The sequence below is a fragment of the Phyllostomus hastatus genome, unplaced genomic scaffold (assembly GCF_019186645.2).
Source record: "Phyllostomus hastatus isolate PE091 unplaced genomic scaffold, TTU_PhHast_1.1 phas_scaffold_93, whole genome shotgun sequence".
In the NCBI taxonomy this organism is placed as follows: domain Eukaryota; kingdom Metazoa; phylum Chordata; class Mammalia; order Chiroptera; family Phyllostomidae; genus Phyllostomus; species Phyllostomus hastatus.
In genome coordinates this window covers 19771590-19790787 of record NW_025334042.1, presented here as the reverse complement: position 1 = coordinate 19790787, position 19198 = coordinate 19771590, and the positions used below count along the sequence as shown (strand labels likewise).

Sequence of the window (19198 nt, the reverse complement as noted above, 5' to 3'; positions counted from 1 at the left end):
AAGCCATCAGATTTTGCTGTTTATTGAGGATGCAAGAAGAAAGGAGAAGTGAACAGGCCTCCTCTTCTCTGCTTCTGGGTGCAGAGAGTGAAAAAAGAGACCTTGAGTCATGCTTGGTTTCACTCAGAATAAGTGGTGAGTCTGAGCCAGGGTGGGGTGTGGACTAGGCCTCTCTTGGTTGTTTGTCTTTCAGTCCTTTACTTGGACAGAGAGCCAGCTCCTAGCATAGTCAGGAATCAGGACAAAGGCCTTATGTGAGAGGGGGCCTTGGTCCGAGATCCAGGGGCTAGATAGAGTAGTTAGCAGCTGAGCCAGGGGCTGGAGCCAGGGGCTGAGCTGGTGCCATAGCTGGCAGACCACAGCCAAGGAGGTGAATGCTGGGTGTGTGCAGGGAGGAATTTCACCAGGTTTAGTTGTCCACACCTGCCCAGGCTCAGGAAGACACAGGTTGGGAGAAGTGAGGTGGCCAAGGCCAGAGCCTGAGGTACAACATCAGGGCCTGCGGGATGGGGCTGACGGTCGACTGGGGAGAGCACATGTGGGAGCCAGAGCCCCTGCTGGGACACAGGGGTGGCAGGAGGGCACCAGGTCACCCTCTCTACCGACTAGCTTTCTTGGAGGGAGCACCCAGGCTGGAGCCCTTCCCCAAGGAATCCCTGTAGTCGCTGGCACTGCCTCGGCTCCGGCTTTCCCCGCCACGGACGCTGCACACTCCAGAGATGCAGCTGCTGCTGTTGGCCACATAGCCGCCACTGACCGAGCTGGGCCGGAAGCCATAGCCACTGCTGCCGCTGGTGCTACTGATGATGGCTGCAGAGGAAGGATGGGTCAGCACCCCTCAGCCAGAGCTGGGGAGCTTCTTGGAGCAGTAAGTTGAGTGGGGGCTCTAGTCACAGATGACCCTGCCCCCAGCGGGGGGGAAGTATTCCTGAGACAGTTTTGGGCACATCCTGCCCCTGGCTTGTTCAGCTTACACCCAATCTGGCTGATTCTTAACTCTCAAAGGCCCATTTTTTTGGTTCAGGCACCAATGTATCCACCTGTCATTCTTGACACCTACCCCTGCCCTTTCTATTAACTTATTTTGGTAAAAATTCCCATCCTTCAACCTCTCCCTCCTGTTATTAGCCCCACAGATAACATCTTTCAGAAGTTCTGGTTTAATGCTCTTAGCCCCACTGAGAAACACAAAGATCCATCATTGTCAGCTCTATGATCAAGGTCCCCTGTTCACTGACTCCAGCCCCCTCTAAGTCCAAAGGCCAGGACTGATCACAGCTTGTAGGCAGGATTCCTCAAGCCTCACATACACCCGTACTCACTTTCTTGCAACATGTCCTTTGTTTCCCCATCCCCACAGCTTGTCTCCCTGTTCCTAGCTGCCAGCCCTTGGGAACAGGGAGACAGAGTGGTAAGGAGTGAGGAACCCTGGGCTAGGAGTCAGGAGGCCTGCTTTCTGGCCTTGCTATCTGGCTCTGTGATCTCAGACAGAGTTTTTCCCTCTCTGCTTCTTAGATTGCTCATCAACACACACAGAGTGTGACAAAGACCCTTTCTGGTCTGCATATTCTACAGCTTTAGGTCTAAACATACAAATACTTACAGATGCTGACAGGGGAAGTATACTCTCCTGACATCCTGTTAGGGAGAGAAATAAAATAAGAGCAAGAAATCATGCAACCCACAATTTGTGAACCTCAGATCTAGTGCCACCTCTGGCCTGATGTGGGCTTCTAAACCCAACGGGAACTTTTGGAAATTCCAGCTCTTCTTTGGCACAGGCAGAACCTGAGAAGTTGGGGGGCTATCCCTGAAATTGTTGGTAATCAGGCAGCAACCTAAGTCAAAAAGCAGTTCACGTGAGGTGCACATTTGGGGGTGGTATAAACACTTCCCAAGGGTCAGGCCAGAGCATGAGCCTCTCTGTCTCCCAAGAACACTGGGGAAGCCAAAATGGAACATCTTCGACAAGCTCATCTTATACCCAGTCAGGTAAGGAAGATGAAATAAGAAGCCCTGACATGGTAATGGTTTTTTTGTGGGGTGGGGAGTGTGCCTAGGTATACCCAGGGAAGTTGTGAAGACAGGATGAGTTAGTCCACATAGCACAGTGCCCAGTATGAAGTAAGAACTCATGCCTATGTAGGAATTGTTCATAGCTATTATTATTCCTGTCATCACCACCTCTTCACTCCCCCAAAACTCATCTTTTCTGGATAAGGATGTGATAGGCTTTCTCCTGAGGTCCTCCCCAAACCCTTGGGACTTCTCTGCCAGAGCACATCCCCCCTTACCTGCACTCCTCGCTCTCCAGCAGCTTGCGGTAGGTGGCGATCTCCATGTCCAGGGCCAGCTTCAGGCTCATGAGCTCCTGGTACTCGCGCAGCATCCGGGCCAGCTCCTCCTTGGCCTGGTGCAGGGCGCCCTCCAGCTCGTCCAGCTTGGCCCGGGCATCCTTCAGGGCATTGTCTCCCCGCTGCTCAGCATCGGCGATGGCTGTCTCCAGGTTGGAAGCCTAAATGGGGAATTGGAGATATTGGAAAACTTGAAGGTGTCATTGGAGACCTTTATATCCAAATACCACTCAGTCTGAGGTTCTGAGAAGAGTAGCCCACCTCTGCCCTTCACACTCCTTGGTCCTCTTCTAGGCTGGGGCCCGTTCTGGCATTGCCAAGTCTTTCCTTAGCTCTATCTCCACTCCCTTGTGCTTAGACATTGGTGGTGAGAATAAATAGTGCATCCTGCCCTCCTGAGGTGATGGCCAATTTACCATCACTTCAGTTACCACAAAGACATTTACTCGGCCTTCCTGTGCCAAGGATACAAAATGAGTAAGTCAGATTGGCTTCCTGCTCTGGAGTTGTTTAAAGTCAGGAAAGAGAGATCACTGGAATATGGTGTTACAGGTACAACGACAGTGGCTGACCAGGTGCATGGACCACAGGAGCAACTCTTATTTCCCAGGTGCTTACTGCCCACCTGAGAGACACTTGGCCCTTTACCTGCCTTTTGCATACCTCAGCTTATCTAGTCCTGACAATACCCTGTATAGTGAGGACAAGTGACTTTCCCAACATCATAGAGCTACTAAGTGTAAAGCTTATGTGAGAGTAGAAAGAGCACTGGGCCAGGAGTCAGGAGACCCTGGATCAGATCGTAGCTCTGCTGCTCACCAGCTGTGCAGCCCACATAACCTCTCTGGGCCTCAGTTTCCCCATCTGTAACAATGGCTGACACTTGCCTCAGAGTCTTTGTGAGGATTTAATATGATATAATGATAGAAACCATGGCTATTGTATTATATACATACACCTTATCTTGCCACCTACTGAGGCTGAGGACTGACTCTGTATAAGTCTATAATAGTTTAACACAGAAAGCACTTTAATGGGTGCTCTCTGAGCCCACTTCTCAATCACTTAGTGAAGAAATGTTTGTTAAGCTGCCACCAGGTGCCAGGCATTATACTAGATGCTGGAAAAACAATGGGGCACCAAGCAGCCAGCTCCCCGCCTCCTTCCAGTCCAGTGGAAAAAGGGACAGGCAAACACAATTATAGAAGTGTGACAAGTACAGGAAAAGCACAGGTGCCCAGAAAACACACTGACTGGAACAGAGAGACAGAGGACTGTGGTCTGAGCCCAGCAGGGGAGGTTGAGAGAAGGCATGCTAGGGGAGGTGCCTCCAACCCAGAATTCTTTGTTCTGAGGAGGCTTCGGGGCACTCCAGGGAGGTCTAATCTAAATATTTGAGGCCCCTTTGCTCTCATGGGCAGAGATTGGGAGGTTGCCATCCTTGGCCAACTCATCTCCCCTTCAATTGTCCCCACATGCTCCAGGTCACAGGCAACCAGGCCCTTTACCTGCTTCTTCACATTTTCAATCTCTGAGCGGATTCTCTGGATGAGCCGGGTAAGCTCTGAGATTTCGTTCTTGGTGTTTTTGAGGTCGTCCCCATGGCGGCCAGCTGCCAGCTGCAGTTCCTGGAACTGGGGACCCCAGAGCACAGAGCCATGGATGAGTATGATGAACATGTCATGGGAATACATGATGTTTTGGGTTGGTGATGTCATGGGGGCAGGGCACATTGGACTCTTAAATGAACATTGTGTCTGTCCTGGGAACAATCAGGCCCAGCCCTCATACTGGCTGGGGTTCCCTCCTCTGGCCCAGCTCACCTTAGTCTGGTACAGGGCCTCAGCCTCAGCCTTGCTCTTCAGGGCAATCTCCTCATACTGGGCCCGGACCTCATCAATGATGCTGTCCAGGTTCAGGTCACGGTTGTTGTCCATGGACAGGATGACAGATGTGTCGCTGATGTGGGACTGAATCTGATTGATCTCCTTCAGGGAAACAAGGATAGTCTCAGGATTTGACTATCGAAGGCTAAAAACTTTCCCCAAGGAACGTGAACAGATCTTGGTGATGTCAATTTTGAGGCTTCAAACCAAGGTTGTTGCTCCCTGAGCATGGCAAATTCCCACTGGGCACAGGACAGATTCCTGCCACCATTGGGCCAGAGCCTGGTCCATTTCCTTCCCACCCAGAAGGTGGAGACTGAGGAGCCTCTTGGGACTGAGGTGGGAGATGAATGACTAATCTGGGGGGCCTCCTTGAGGGCGAGGCCCTCCATGCCCCTCCCAGCCCCCAGAATAGAGTTTTACCCACTGGCTGCCCTCAGAGGGGTGCAGTGGAAAGACAGACTTACGGCTTCAAAGAGACACTTGAAGAACTTGATCTCCTGGTCCATGGAGTCCACCTTGGCCTGAAGTTCCACCTTATTGGCATAAGCTGCATCCACATCCTGAAAGATTCCCCAGCCACACCTTGGTCACTGCCAGCGCAGCCAAGGAGACAATAGCTGCCCCAGCCTGGGTGCCCTGCACAGGTGTGTGGCCACCTTCTTCTTTTGAGGGGCCCATGGAAAAGGAGACAAAGGAGCATCCTGAGACTCTGCTCCATCAGCAGGGATGGTGGCCTCTCAAAGGAAGGGAACCCCACCCCGGCTATTGTCAGTCATCCCTATGATGTCTAAGCAGACCCTGAGGCTGCAGGGGATCCCCTGGCGTGTCATCCTCTGCTGTCCTTCACTATGGACACACCCATCCACATTGAACATCAGGAAGGCCATCATCCTCCCTGCCGTTGTATGCTCTTTTCTGAATAGTTTTTCATCATGGTTCCCTGCCTTTACCTCACTAGCTCTGAATCAGCTCACTAGCTCTGAATCAGCTCACTTTCTCTGAGAGCAGAGCACACTGCAGGCTCAGCATCTCCTGGTTCCCAGCTAGACCCAGAGTCAGGGCCTGCCTTCCCCTCACCTTCTTGAGCAGCACAAACTCATTCTCTGCAGCTGTCCGCCTGTTGATTTCTTCCTCATACCTGTGGGAAGGCCAGTGCTTGGTTGATTAATATGTCTCACTGAGAAGCCTCATGTGCCCAAGGAAGACTCTAAGTGAAGGGTAGTGTGCCCATCAGAGGGCACAGGTGATGAGAGGCTGTGGAGTACTGGGCGGGTGAGACCAGCCAGGCAAAGAAGGCTTCCTGAGGGAAGGGACATGCTAACCAAGTTTGGAAGGAGATTATTGAAGATCCAGCTTCAAAAGTGAGGAGAGAGCAAGTAGAGTGAATGTACTATGGTAAAATTCAGAGGAAGCAAGAAGCAATCTCCTCCCTCAAAAATTGAAATAAGCCTTAAATGGGGGCATTTCTTGAGTTACTCCTCATAGCAGTTCTGGGAGGCAGATGGATTTAAGCCCCTCTTTACCAATGAGGACACAGAAGCTTGGAAAAACCTGGTGGTTACCCAAGGTTTCCCCCACCCCAAAGCTGGAGTTAATCCTCTGACCACAGTCCAACTAACTGAACTGGACATTTGTCCTAAGTGCCAGGCCAGAGGCTAGAAAGGCAGAGAGCAAGTTCCAGAATTTTGCTGGGGTAATTCTGCTTCATATCATGAGAAACACTGCCCCCCAAAAACTTTAAGCTGGGGTAGCTGCCAGGGCCCCAAGGGAAGGAGGAATCCAAAGGTACGGAGAAGTGGTCAAGCTATAGGAGTCCCCGTCTCACTCACCTCTTCTTGTAGTCCTCCACCACATCCCGCACATTCCTCAGCTCCGAGTCCAGCCTCACCCTGTCCCCGGACAGCGTCTCCAGCTGCTTCCGCAGGGTGCTGATGTAGCCCTCGTACACAGGCTCCAGGTTGTTCTTGCAGTTGTTCAGGTCCAGCTGCTGCAGCAGCTCCCACTTGGTCTCCAGCACCTGGTTCTGCTGCTCCAGGAACCGCACCTGAAACCAGAATCCCAGAAACTGTAGAACCCCCACAGAAATGGTCACACCTGTCACTCACAGGGCACTGTGCAAAGCTCTCTACCCCTCACAAGAGGTACATTAGGTGGGCAAGTCCTTAACCTTATTTAATGGAGAAGAAACTGAGGTATAGAGTTTAGCTTTTCTCCAAGATATGATGGTTTAGTAAGTGGTGGAGCCCAGGACTGAACCCAGACATGGGTCTGCATCAGTCATGTGTCCAATCATTCAGCACCCACCATGACCAAACCAGCACAGTGCCTGAAGGTGCCAGGACAGAGTCAAGCTGGGTCCATCTTTGGGAAGGCTGACCTCTCCAAAGAATGGGCATGCTGTTCATTTTACAGCACGTCCAGCTCAACGAGGCTCAGTGGGCCAAGAGCTTCGGCTATTCTAAATATCTGTAAGGCCCCAACTCCACTTTGCTAATGACCTCTTCCTCCTCCCCTCATCCTGCTCCCCAAAACTGTCTTTACTGGGGACAGATGGAGCCCCCCATGTCACTGTGGCCTCACAGGGGCCAGGAAACTGACCCCTGGGCGGGGGGATCTGTATATACCTCTCTTGTTTAGTTTGGGTGGGGCACTACTGTTTAAACGTGGTTGATTCCCTAAAGTCAGGAACACAGGATATTGGAAAACTGTCTGGGATAGTTTTGGAAATTATTGGCATGGGTTAGACACCAAATAGCTTACCTCCAGCAGATTAGCCAGCATTTGATTTGGTGTAACCTGTCCTGACTTTTTTCATGTATATCTGCAAGGCTGAGCATGAACCACAGAGTAAATCCTGCACCCAGAACACCACAATACGTATCTGGACTACACCACTAGACATATCTAGATTGCTGATAGGATGTGCTCATCACACAACCTTCTCTGGCTGCCTAGTGTATGGGACTTTAGTCTTCTAGAGTCTAAAATTGTTTGGGAACTCTGCACGCCTTTGAGCCTGCATCCCCCTCACCCCAGTCAGACCACCCTACTTCATAGAAGTAACTGCCTTGTGTTCATCTTTCTTTCCACGTCTCCAGACTTCATCCTTTAATGGGGTTTGGCCAGCTCAGTCAAAGGGCAGTCCACTCTTATCCCCCAGCCCCAAACCTCAAAACACCTTGATCTTCACATCTTCCAGATGTGAAATGACTTAGAGAAGTAAAAATCCACAGAGATGTTGTTTGCCCCTGAGGTGAGCAGGGGTAGGAGGGAATTCTCCTCTGAACAAGAGTTGAGAATTGCAGGGAGTTGGGGTGGGGGGTGCAGCCTCTCTGATGGCTGCTGACTATCTCAAACATCAGCTTTGTCTTGGGTTGACCTGTCCTTGATGTCTCACCATCATGTAGCCAACATAGCCCTCCAGTCCCCAGTACTGGGTTTGGAAGCAGGAGGCTGAACATCCAACCTCACCTTCTCTTCCCCAGATGACCTTGGGCATGGTCTTCACCTCCATGCTTTTGCTGACTCATAAAATGGGAGCAATAATTTCTTATCTACTGAGAGTCAACGGCCTGTCTGGACTGGATGATCCCTTGAGGTCTGTTCCAGACCTTTGATGCTCTCCTTCTCACACTCTTCCCTTAGCTCTCTGGAGATTAACATGATAGTAACAATAACCACCTTTGGAGAGTATTTAGTATATGTCTGGCATTGTGACAAGATCTTCACTGGCATTTTCTTTTAAAAGCCTGACAACAATCCCAAGAGGGAGGTTATTATCTCCATTGTGGAGATGAGAAAACAGAGGCACAGACAAGATAAATAACTCCCTGCAAGTGCACAGATGGTACATGATGGGCCAGGGTGGAAGTCAGGTCTAACTTCCCACTGCACTATTCTGCCTCCCAAGACAGCCCTTAGCGTACCAAAACCAATGCCTTTAGCAGAGCCACCCGGGAATGATCATGCACTGACGCCCCGAGCCATCAGTCAAGTGACCAGTGGACAAGATTGGCTGGCCATGGATGGGAGGACAGCTTCCCTGGTCACCCTGGGGAAGATTCCCTCTCACTGGCTTTTCTGCACACAGTCTGCATGGGCCCAGGCTTAGCAATGGTACCAATATGGCCCTTGAAAGTAAGAATCAGGGCTCTTTCTTAGGTGCTCCTGCCACTCACTAACCCTCCTGATAATCCTCTACCAATAGAGGCTGACCTGCCTCTGTCTTTTCTGGGGAAAGGCTACACAAAGACTCTTACACAAGTTATCCTAATGATAGAAAATGCCTGTCTTATCCACAGTACATGCTTCTCCATATCTAATCTCCATCCCTCATGCTATAATAAAGGCTCACATTCCAAGAAATCATGCTCTTCACAGGTTCCCCAGGTCCTAACAGACCCACCTTGTCAATGAAGGAGGCGAACTTGTTGTTCAGTGCCTTGATCTGCTCCCGCTCCTGGGCACGCACTTTCTGGATCTCGGGGTCCAGCTCCACATTGAGGGGAGCCAGGAGGCTCTCATTGACGGTGACCTGGTGGATGCCTCCAGGTGGGCACACGGTTGGGCACACAGGTCCCAGGGTCACACTGCCAAACATGCTGCCAGCAAAACCGCTGGCCCGGCCCCGGCCAAATCCATAACCTCCGCTCTTTCCGCTGCCACTGGCCACATTGAAAGAGATGCTCCGGGCACCCCCCAGGCTGTAAAGGCTCCGACTGCTGAAGCCCCCACTGAGCCCTTTGCCCCCTGCCCGGTAGGAGGACGTGCTGCTCCCAGAGAGCACAGCCGAGCAGCCGCTGAAGCCCCCTTTGGTGGCAGCTCCTGACTTGCAGGTGAATTGGCGGCTCATGCTGCAGTGCAGGTGGAACTCAGTCACGGGAGAAGCAAAGGCAAAATCCCACACGGGTTCCACAGGTTGCTGTGAGAACTGACAGGTGCCCTTCCTTATATCTGCTTGGAACTGGGGTTTGTGGATGGGTAGTCGAGAGCTTAATTCATGGGTTTGGCTTGCCTGGGAGCAAGAAGTCATTTTCTCTATGCTGAGCTAAAGACTGAGCCCTCCCCACCTCTGAAACAACATGAAACCTTCAAAGTGCTGGGCTTGCAAGCCTTGCTCATCTAATTTGGGTCTTATCTAATTAGCCTGCTGTTATAGGGTAATTTGCCCCAGGCCCAGCCTCTCCAGGGGGGTGTCATTGGCCCTTCACCATCCCTATCCTGATTCATCTTCTCTGGGCTGTGGACTTCTTCCTGGGGGCTCAGGAGGGTGGGAGGAGGTGGACTGCTCTCAACAGAATGAACCAAAGGGTAGAGTATCTGGGGACTCCAACCATAGCTGTGTCCTCCTTCGTCCCAGTAAGGGGCAGATTATTCAGGCATTCACCCCTACCCCTCTCCTCCTGGAGGCATAATCCAACAGTGGCCTTTTCTCCTAACCCACGGAAGACAGTAGCTCTGTCTGCTTGGCTATAAGGGGTGGAGTGACCCTCCCCCTGGCATGGGACATGAGCGACTTTGGCCAGAGTCAACCATGGACACCATGGTTGGGAGTGCCATGGGCTTCTGCAAGTTCCCCAGGGAAAGGGGTCTCCACATTTCACTTCTCTCCAACTCCCGTAATAAGGCAAGGGACAAGTGATGTCCAGTCCTTCAAGCACTGGACAGAAAGAGGAAGAGAAAAGGAGGATGGAGTTGGGGCAGGTGACTGAGAAATTCAGAGAGTCAACAGGGAGGAGTGATGGGATGACAAAGAGAGGCTTGCTCAGGGCCTAGCGGTTTCAAGGAAAGACTCTGGAGAGGGGATCCCATTTCATCATTTCTGTCTTTCTTCCAGTGTATGAGGACATCTTCCAGTAAAACTAGGGGCAACTTGAGGACAGGAGCCATCTGTTTAGAGTTCAAATAAAAGAAGCTGCTGTCAAGGTGAGACCGAATTTCTGTTGCACCAGGAGTGCGGGCCTCTCCAAGAAGGTGGCTCAGTGAGCATGGTGCCGTCCTGCTCCAAACAGTCCTGTGGTCCCTGCAATCCCTGCCCCAGATTCAGCCTGCTGTCCCCTCCATCCTGTGTCCCTGGCTCTGGGGATGGGTCCTGGTCCTCCCACATGACAGCCATTGCTGCTGTGGCCCCCTTTTCTCCCATGGCTAAAGCTATCCCTGGGGATCGCCCCTGCCCCAAAACCCCCGCTGGGGCCCTATGGTGTGCTGTGACTCTGGGCTGGCTATGGCCACAGGAGGGAGGAGAATTTGGAGCCAGGCTTGGGTAGGGCCTTCTGTCACTTCATTTAGGGGTTGACCCAGAATCCATTCCCTCCCTGTCCCAGCTGCCCTCCTCTCCTTTTTCCCTGCCATTTTGTCTTCATGGTTCTTATTGAAACCACCAGAATTTCTCTTTCCTACCTTCTCTCTCCATCCCTTCTCATCCCTCCTCTCCATCTTCCATCAATCCTTCCCCTTTTCTTTTGCCACTTCTTTACCTATTGCTCCACCACCTGCTCTCTTCCCAGGAGTCTTCCTGGGTCAGCACAGCCCAAGTCTGAGCTCCTCTCATCTCCCTCAGCCCTTAGCATGTTATCAGAATGTGCTGGAAGGGCAGTGACTCTGTGGCCAGCTCCCACGAGGTTCCTCTGAAGGCTGTGTCACATGTCATTTTAGTTTTTCTTTGTAAACAAAATAAAAAGTTCTCAAGATCAGAGACCACCTGGTATACTCCCTGCTCCCTCTCTTGGTTCTCCCTTTAGCAAACCTCTGTTGAGCATCAACTATGTGCCAGGCATGGTGCCCCATGCTGTCCACAAGGAGCATGTGGTATAACACTAAAGGTGTTCCACAGCTCCCGAAACCCAGTCCTCACACAGGATCCCCCTGCTAGCTGTACGTCTCCTTGACCTGCATGACAGCTCCCCAGCCCAACCTTGAATGTCTACAGCTGCTGCCCCGCCCTTGCCCCTGCTCCTGCCAAGGATATCTCACCCACAGGCCTCCTCTTCAAATACCTCCAAAATTTTACCCAACTATTCCTACCCAACCTGGAACACCTTCTCCCCCCATCTCTTCCGATCCAATCCTTCTGCTCTTTGAAAATCTTGTTTAAAACCCTGATTTAGCCCCATCTCCTCTCCTCCATGCCCTAGACTTCTCTGTCCATTGACACCTGTGTGTAGGCTGCATGTTCTGTAGGGCCTGGGCCTGAGTGAGCATTTTGTGTCCCCCAGAAGACTCCTCCCTCTCCGCATCTACTCAGATCCCAGGACCAGTCTCTGGACACCCACTCCCCAGGTGTGGGATGTCCAACAAACAAACAGCAGAGAGAGTGCATCTTCGAGGAACTACTGGGCCAGCACCCACCTAGAATGGCACCAGGTAGGTGCCCAGGCTCCAGGAACTGCCCCTGGAGTTTGAATTCCACTCCACCACCCAACAGTGTTACTTTGCTTAACCTCTCTACGCCTCACCTTCTCCAACCATAAATGGGATAATAAAGTCCTCGTAGGGTAGTTGTGATGATCACATGTGTTAATCCATGTAAAGTATTTGGTAAGTGCCTGGTACATATTCAGTGTTCAATAAATATTATCAATGACTAAAAGTGGAGAGGAAAGCAGAATTTAGGAATCAGCCTGTCTTCTCCTCCTCTCTGCTTTCTCTCCCCGGGGGAGGGTGTCTGGATCAGCCCATTCCCATGAAGTGCCATCTGCTGATAGAGGACAAAGAACAGTGTTCTTCCCAGAGGTCCCAAACTCAAGGAATCTCTCCATTCAGACCATTACTGATCATGAAAAATTCTCTGTTAAGAATAACAATAGTAAAGCCACTGTCTAACAAATGCTTGCCAAGTACAAAACTCAGTAGGAAGAACTTTTCAAGCATTAAGTCTCTTGGTTTGATCCATTCATCAAATATTTACTGGGCACTTACCAAGTGCTGAGAGGGGGGCAATGCAAAGTGTCCTGCCCTCAGAGTTTCTGGATCCCTCCAAATACAGTGTCCCTGGGAAAAAAAACACCTCATCAAGTTATTAACAAGTCATTAATGCCTTAACATGAATTAGTTCATCAGATACTGGCCATTAGGTATGAAACACCCAATGTTGTTGATGAGGATGATGATAGAGCAGAAAGGAGGAGAGTTCTAGGCCACCCACAGGAAGGGTGGGCCAGGTGGGGCTCCTGGGGTGGTTGTGTTTTTTGCTGGAGGGCAAGAGGGAGAGACTGAAGGAAACCAGGGCAGGGCCACAGTTCACCAAGGTTGTGAAGACCTTTCCCCGGCCTTAACTGAGATTTGGGGAGACTGAGGGCAGAAAGAGGCAGAGCCGCTTGCTTTGAGAGGGCTCGCGTGCTGGTTGGGGAGACAGGATGTGCTCTACCAAATCTCAGCTTCATTTTCCCTTCATGCCTTTCCATGGATCTCCCAGCTCTCTAGCAGGAATGAGAGTCTAAGCGATGCTTGGCCAGGCATGGAAATCTGAGCCGCAGTTTTACCCATTTGTGAAACAGTGGAAGGAAGTGCGTCAGATCAGAGTGTCAAACCCCCAAGCTCCCAGGAACATCTAGCTTGGACGTTCAAGAAAAAATTTAAATTGTATATTAAATAAATAAACATTTTGGTTTTATAGCCAAAAGTTTTTATTTGGTTCACATGAATTTGTGGATTTCTTTGTGTTTTTTTGTCCCTATGTTTATGATGATGATCACTTTGACATGTTTGTTTCGACCCCTTGGCCCCATTTGGAACCCCCTTGACCCCAGCTCAGTGTTCTGGGGTCTGATAAGCCCCCAGAGAAGGTCTCAGAAAAAAAAGAGTGAGAAAATCTAGTACAATCCAAGATGGTACTTGCTAAGTGGGAAGAATAGGGAATGCCCAGTGGAGAGGTAAGACCTAGGGACACTAGCACCACAGGGCCGCCTAAAGGAGGGGGTTTGAATTCGGGTATGGTACAAGAAGAAGGCTTGGGTGGACTGGCAGTGAGGAAATGTGAGAACAGCCCAGGCTGGCAGGAGGAAGCACATTGAGGAAAGGGTCCTCCAGGCCGGAGCAATCATGAGAGTAAAGGGTAACCATGGGGGAGGGACCCCAGGTCCCAAGCAGAACAAGGGATAAGGCAAGTGGCAGGGCTCATGAGCCAGGCAGAGTCTGGGCCATACATGCTCTGGGAAGCAGAACCTAGCTACTGTGGTGGGGAGGAGTAGTGGGGGTCAGGAGAGGCTGGAGGTGCTGAGAGAGGCAGGTGGCTCTCTAAGCAAATAATTGTCTCCAGAATTAGAGAGAATAAGCTGAGCTATTTGGATGACATCAGCTCAGGTCCCGCCAGCCCTCCTCAGCAGACCCAGGAAATGAGCATGTTGTCTGTGAACCCCCACAAGTCCCCCTCCCCCTCACACTCCCGCATCCTCCTGTAGTTTCAGGCAGGCAAGGGTGCTCAGCCCCACACCAGATGGATGGAGCACAGTCCCTGGGGGACTTGGCCACAATCAGAACCACTCATCTGGAGGCAGTACGACTGTTCAGCTGGTTTATAGCTGACAAGACCAAAGGTGAGCTCACCCCAGAGGAGCTGGATATAAAGGTCGGAAGAGGGGTGTCCTGCCAGGCACTCAGCTCCGCTCCCCTCCTACAGTTGACTGCCAGAGAGGTGCCTTCCAAGGCAGCCCCACCCCCTTGTTCAGCTCTGTGGCCAGAAGCACCTCCTTTGAGTTTTGCTGGCCAACTCCTTCCTCCAGGCTCACCCCAAGCCTCTGCCAAGCCTGTGGCAGAGCCTTGGGGCTCTGATGACCCAGGTCCTGGTCCTGCCATGTGACCATGGGCAGGTCTCCTAGCTTTCTAAACCTCTGTTTCCACATCTCTTAAAAGCAGGATACTAATACCTACTCCCCAAGTTGGATGGCAGACAACTTGTAAATAATGATAATGATGATGATGATGATGATAACTAACACACAGTATGAGCTCTGCCAGGCACTGCTCTGAGCACTTCACCTACATTAACTCATTTAATTCTCACAACAGCCCTGTGAGGCAGGTACCATTATTATCCCCATTTTAAAGATGAAGACACTGAGGCACAGGAAGTTAAGTACTTGACTCAAGGTCACACAGCTAGTGTGTGAGCCAGGATTTGAGCCAGGATTGGCTGTAGTATGCACTCTCAACCTCTACACCATCCTGGCTTTCTCATGCACAAATGCCCAGTGCGGATGCACAAATGCCCAGTGCGGATGCACATGCCCAACTCTAGCCTCCCACAAGCTTGGGGTCCTGTTTCCTGCTGTTCCTCCTATAGCTGCACCACTGTGTGAAAAACTGAACTCACACTTCCTATCTCACATGGGCTCTGCCGTGCAATGAGTGCCCATGGTTCAATCCTCCCAGGTGCTCCTCGCCCTCAGGAAGTCACCTGCCCTCTCTTGCCCCAGCTCCTCTGTATCTATTATGACCATTGCCATGGCCCAGGCTATACCCTATCCTCTCTCCCTCTGGATTTCCCACAGTAGCCTCTTGGGCAGTCCTCCCTTGTCTGCCCATCTGACCCCTTCAACCTATCCTGCAAGTCCACTTCTGATTTCTGATTTCTCCCACACCCTGGCCAGCCAGATCTGTCCCCTCACTCCCCTTCTCAAACTTCTTCACTCTTCTGAAGAAAATTCATGTAATTTTAGTACTTGGGTGAAGTTGGAGTAGGGGGTGCTTATGAGACAATTACATGTTTCTCATACCCATCATGCTTTTCTCTGATGTCATGCTCTGGGCTACTCTCTCAGCCTCCCACCCACCAAGGCAGGCTTGTCCTATCCTTGAAGACAAACCAAGACACACCTCCAGGAAACCCCCCAAGCCCTCCTCAACTTTCTTAGATTTCCACACCCTCCCTCATAGGGCCCACTGCACCTTTCTGCACACAACTCTGTTGCTTATGTGTTATGTGCATTTCTCCAGCCTAAAATGATCTAATGGGTCTCTCCATGGCTGGGCAATACTGTTGGCTCCTGCAGCCACAGGCTCCAGTGCTTGTGGTATGAACTGTGAGTGCTTCTTGCCAGCTGACAGGTGTGTTCCAACATGTCAGAGGACTCGTGTGGGTGCACATCTGTATGTGGATGGACATGAACATGGACATGAGCAGAATGTGTGTCCAGCCACTAAGGACTGGCATGGCTGCTCTGGTTGTCTGTAGCTGACATTAAATGTGATGGATCAGTGCCTGATTGTACCAACTGTTAAATATTTTCCATATCTTCCATAGACATGAACCTGTGTGCAAACGAGCACATGTCTACACATGTGTACATGGGTTTTTGATGACCAGCTGCCTGACAATGGGCCCCATCTTGAATTAGTTATTGCTTGTCAACCTCCTTTCTTCCATTCTTTTCCACTAGTGGCACACAAGCAAGAGTTGATTGTCTCATTTTCACTATATTCTTTTTTAATAATAGCCATGAGGGGATGTGGTGACACACAGCTGATGACTAAGTAAGGGAATCAAATTCATTCATTCATTCATTCAGCATCCTTGAGACCATAAAAGCAGGAGAGGTTCTGACTAGTTAGTTGGCTTGTAAGAACATCCTTGCAAGGGGCTGGAAGATGGGCAAGGTGGCTTCTCAAGGTCACAGAGTATCCATTTCAATGACACTTCCTCTACCAATGAACATGGATGAATCAGTTAAAGTCTCAAGCTACACCAAGTCTGAAACCTAGGGAGAACATTTGTAAAGATCAGGAAATGAGAAGGACAGAGGCAGAGGGAAAGGCACAGGCAGGAGAGGCAAGAAAGAGTGGATGAGGTTCCAGGGGAGAGGGCACACGCATCATGACTGCCATCTTCTTTTACAACCAGTAATTCATTTACCAGTTACTGAGCTACCTCTCTGTGCTCTCCTATGGGGGTGAAGGAACAGAGAGGTCCCCAAATCCTCCAGGCTTGCCCTTGATCAATCAAATGGAGGTTAAGTTATCTCCATCCTCCTACTGGCCTCCACTACTCTCCCTTTTTTAAGGTTGCTATTTATTTATTTAAAGTTGCTATTTCCCAAATGGTAGAAAAGGCAAAGAGCAGGGTCCAGGAACACAGTTTCTCTGGCCTCTTCTCTGCTAACCCTCTCCCCCAAAGAGGAATTTTATTTCTTATTTGGGCAAGATTCACATAACATGAAATTAACCATTTTAAAGTGAAAACTTCAGTAGCATACAGTATATTCACAATGTTGTGCAGCCACCACCTCTACCTAGTTCCAAACTTATTCACCCCAAAAAGAAACCCAGTATCCAGCAGGCACTTCCCGTTCCTTCTACCCTGATCCCTGAAACTACCAAATCTCTCTGGAATTACTTATTCCAGACATTTCAGATGAATGGAATCATATAATATGTGACCTTTTGTGGTCGGTTTCTTTCATTTAGCTTAATGTTCTCAAGGTTTATCTATACTGTGGCGTGTATCAGTATGTTAGTCCTTTTTATGGCTGAATAATATTCTATAGTATTAATGTGCCACAACTTTTTTATCTATTCATTCACTGATGTACATTTGGGCTATGTCTTAGTCCTTTCAGGGTCCTATAACAAATCCCATAGACTGGTGGCTTATGAACAACAGAAATTTATTTCTTATAGTTCTGGAGTCTTGGAAGTCCAAAGTCAAGGTGCCAGCATAGTCGAATTCTGGAGAGAGCCCTCTTCCTGGTTCACAACCAGTGGCTTCTTGCTATGTCCTCGCTGGTGGAAAAGGCTAGGGAGCTCTGTGGGTCTCTTTTATTAGAGCACTAATCTCATTAACAGGGGTTCCACTCTCATAACCCAAGCACCTCCCAAAGGCCCCGCCTCCTAATACCATCATCTTTAGGGGTTAGAATTTCAACATACTAATTCAGGGGAGACATAAACATTCAGACCATAGCAGGCTGCTTACACCTTTGGCTGTTGTGAACAGTGCTGCTATGAACATGCATGTACATGTATTGGTTTAAGCACTTGTTTTCAGTTCTTTTGGATATGTATGCTTAGGAGTGGAATTGCTCAGTCATATGACAATCCAGTGTTTAATTTTATGAGGAAATGCCCAAGTGTTTTCCACAGTGGCTAAACCATTTTATATTCCCACAAGCAACATATAAAAGTTCTAATTTCTCCATATCCTCATGAACACTTTATTTTCCATTATTTTTTATTACAGCTATTCTAGTGGGTGTGAAATGGTACCTCACTGTGGTTTGGATTTGCATTACCTCGATGACTAATCATGTTGAACACTTTTTCATGTGCTTGTTGGCCATTTGTATGTTTTCTCTGAACAAAGACCTTTAAAGTCTTTTGCTCATTTTTTAGTTGGGTTGTTTGTCCTTTTGTTGTTGAGTCATAAAAGTTCTTTATGTATTTTAGGTAATAGACCTCTATCAGAGATGTGATTGGCAAATATTTTCTCATTCTGTAGGTTGTCTTTAAACTTTCTTAATAATGTCCTTTGAGGTACAGAAGTTTTTATTTTTGATGATGCCGAATTTATCTATTTTCTCTTTTGTTGCTTGTGCTTTTGGTGTCATATCTAAGAATTCTTTACCAATCCAAGGTCATGAAGACTTATCCTCATGTTTTATTTTAAGTTTATTACGGTTTTGGCTCTTATATTTAGGTTGTTGATCCATTTCTTAGTTAATTTTTATATATGGTCTGAAGTAGGGGTCCAGCTTCATTCTTTTGCATGAGAGCATCTAACTGTCCCAGCATCATTTGTTGAAGAGACTATTCTTTCCTTCATCGAATGGTCTTGGCACCCTTATCAAAATGGTCCTAGATGTATTGGTTTTACCCCACAAAATCTTTTATACACACTGTGCTGGATAGAAAGATCTTAAGAAAATTATTCTCTTGGTGTCTCTGTTGGGGCGAAGCTCCCTTAAGTGTCTACTAATTACTAAGCCTAACAAAGAATAATGTCAGTCCTTGTCCTTAGAGACCCCAGGAGACCCCAGGTCTGGTGGTGATGGATTCAGCCACAGAGAGAGATCGTCTCAATCTCATGTGGAGATATCACAGTGAAAGTGAACATTGGACACTGTAACATCCTAGACAGTGGGCTCTCAGCCCAGCCAGGGGTCCAGGAAGACTTCCAGGAGGGGTGGGTGCTTGAGCAGAATCTCAAAAGAGCAGTAAATGTTGTCCTGCATACTGAAGTCTGACCTTCAGAACTGAAGTCAGTCACCACTGGTCCTGACTCTGTGCTTTCCCCTTTTGGACTTCAGAGAAATCTCCAAACGGAGTCCTAAAGAAAGGACAGTCACCCCAGGGCACTTCTCAGAAAGCCCCCCAGGCTCCTGGGATCTTGTCCTTCCTGAGGTTTATTGCATTTTGGCACACACAGAAGAGTACCTCCTTACTACAGGAAAGGCACAGTGAGGTCAATGGAGGTGGGAGCTTGGGACCAGAGGCCCTGACCTCACTAGGCACCAACCCTGTTGTCCTGAGGTCTACAGCGGGAACATCTTCATGCACACTTGTAACAAAACCAATCAGAAAGATGACTAAAGGACTGAATTCTCCCAGCCAAAGCTGAAGGAAGTCCATTACTGATTTCAGAAAATCTGAGACCTCCCATCCATCGCCAAAACAGACACACAACACCTGCACCCAAACCTACTGTGATAGTGTGATTTAAGTTCTCTCCCCAGTATTCTATGCCACTCATCTTTGTGGTTATTTGACAAAACTCCCTTCCTCTTCCAGGAAGTCTTCCTTGCCTAGTTTCTCCATTCGGGTCACTTCTCAGCATTGCTGCACTGGGCTGTGCTTCCCTAATTTGCATGAGTGTGTGGCTTTGCAGTTGTGTCCATCTCTTCCATCAGCCTGATATCACCCCCAGAGCAGGCTGCTCTGGTCTGCCTCTAGCCTCCCAAAAGGCTTGTGCATATGTGTGAGGTGGGGCACGTTATCGTTAGGGGCAATTTGGAGAGATTGACACAC

At 49.4% G+C, this 19198-nt stretch overlaps 1 protein-coding gene across 1 annotated transcript; it reads right to left on the bottom strand.

Moving 5' to 3' along the window:
• Positions 1-598: 598 nt before the first annotated feature.
• LOC123812505 (keratin, type II cytoskeletal 71) lies at positions 599-9095 on the bottom strand. The gene is made up of 9 exons (XM_045829301.1): positions 8649-9095; positions 6073-6287; positions 5321-5381; positions 4708-4803; positions 4178-4342; positions 3863-3988; positions 2295-2515; positions 1604-1638; positions 599-810 (listed from the first exon to the last, which is right to left on the bottom strand). The coding sequence occupies exons 1-9, from the start codon at positions 9093-9095 to the stop codon at positions 599-601; spliced, it is 1578 nt and encodes a 525-aa protein (XP_045685257.1).
• Positions 9096-19198: the final 10103 nt, after the last annotated feature.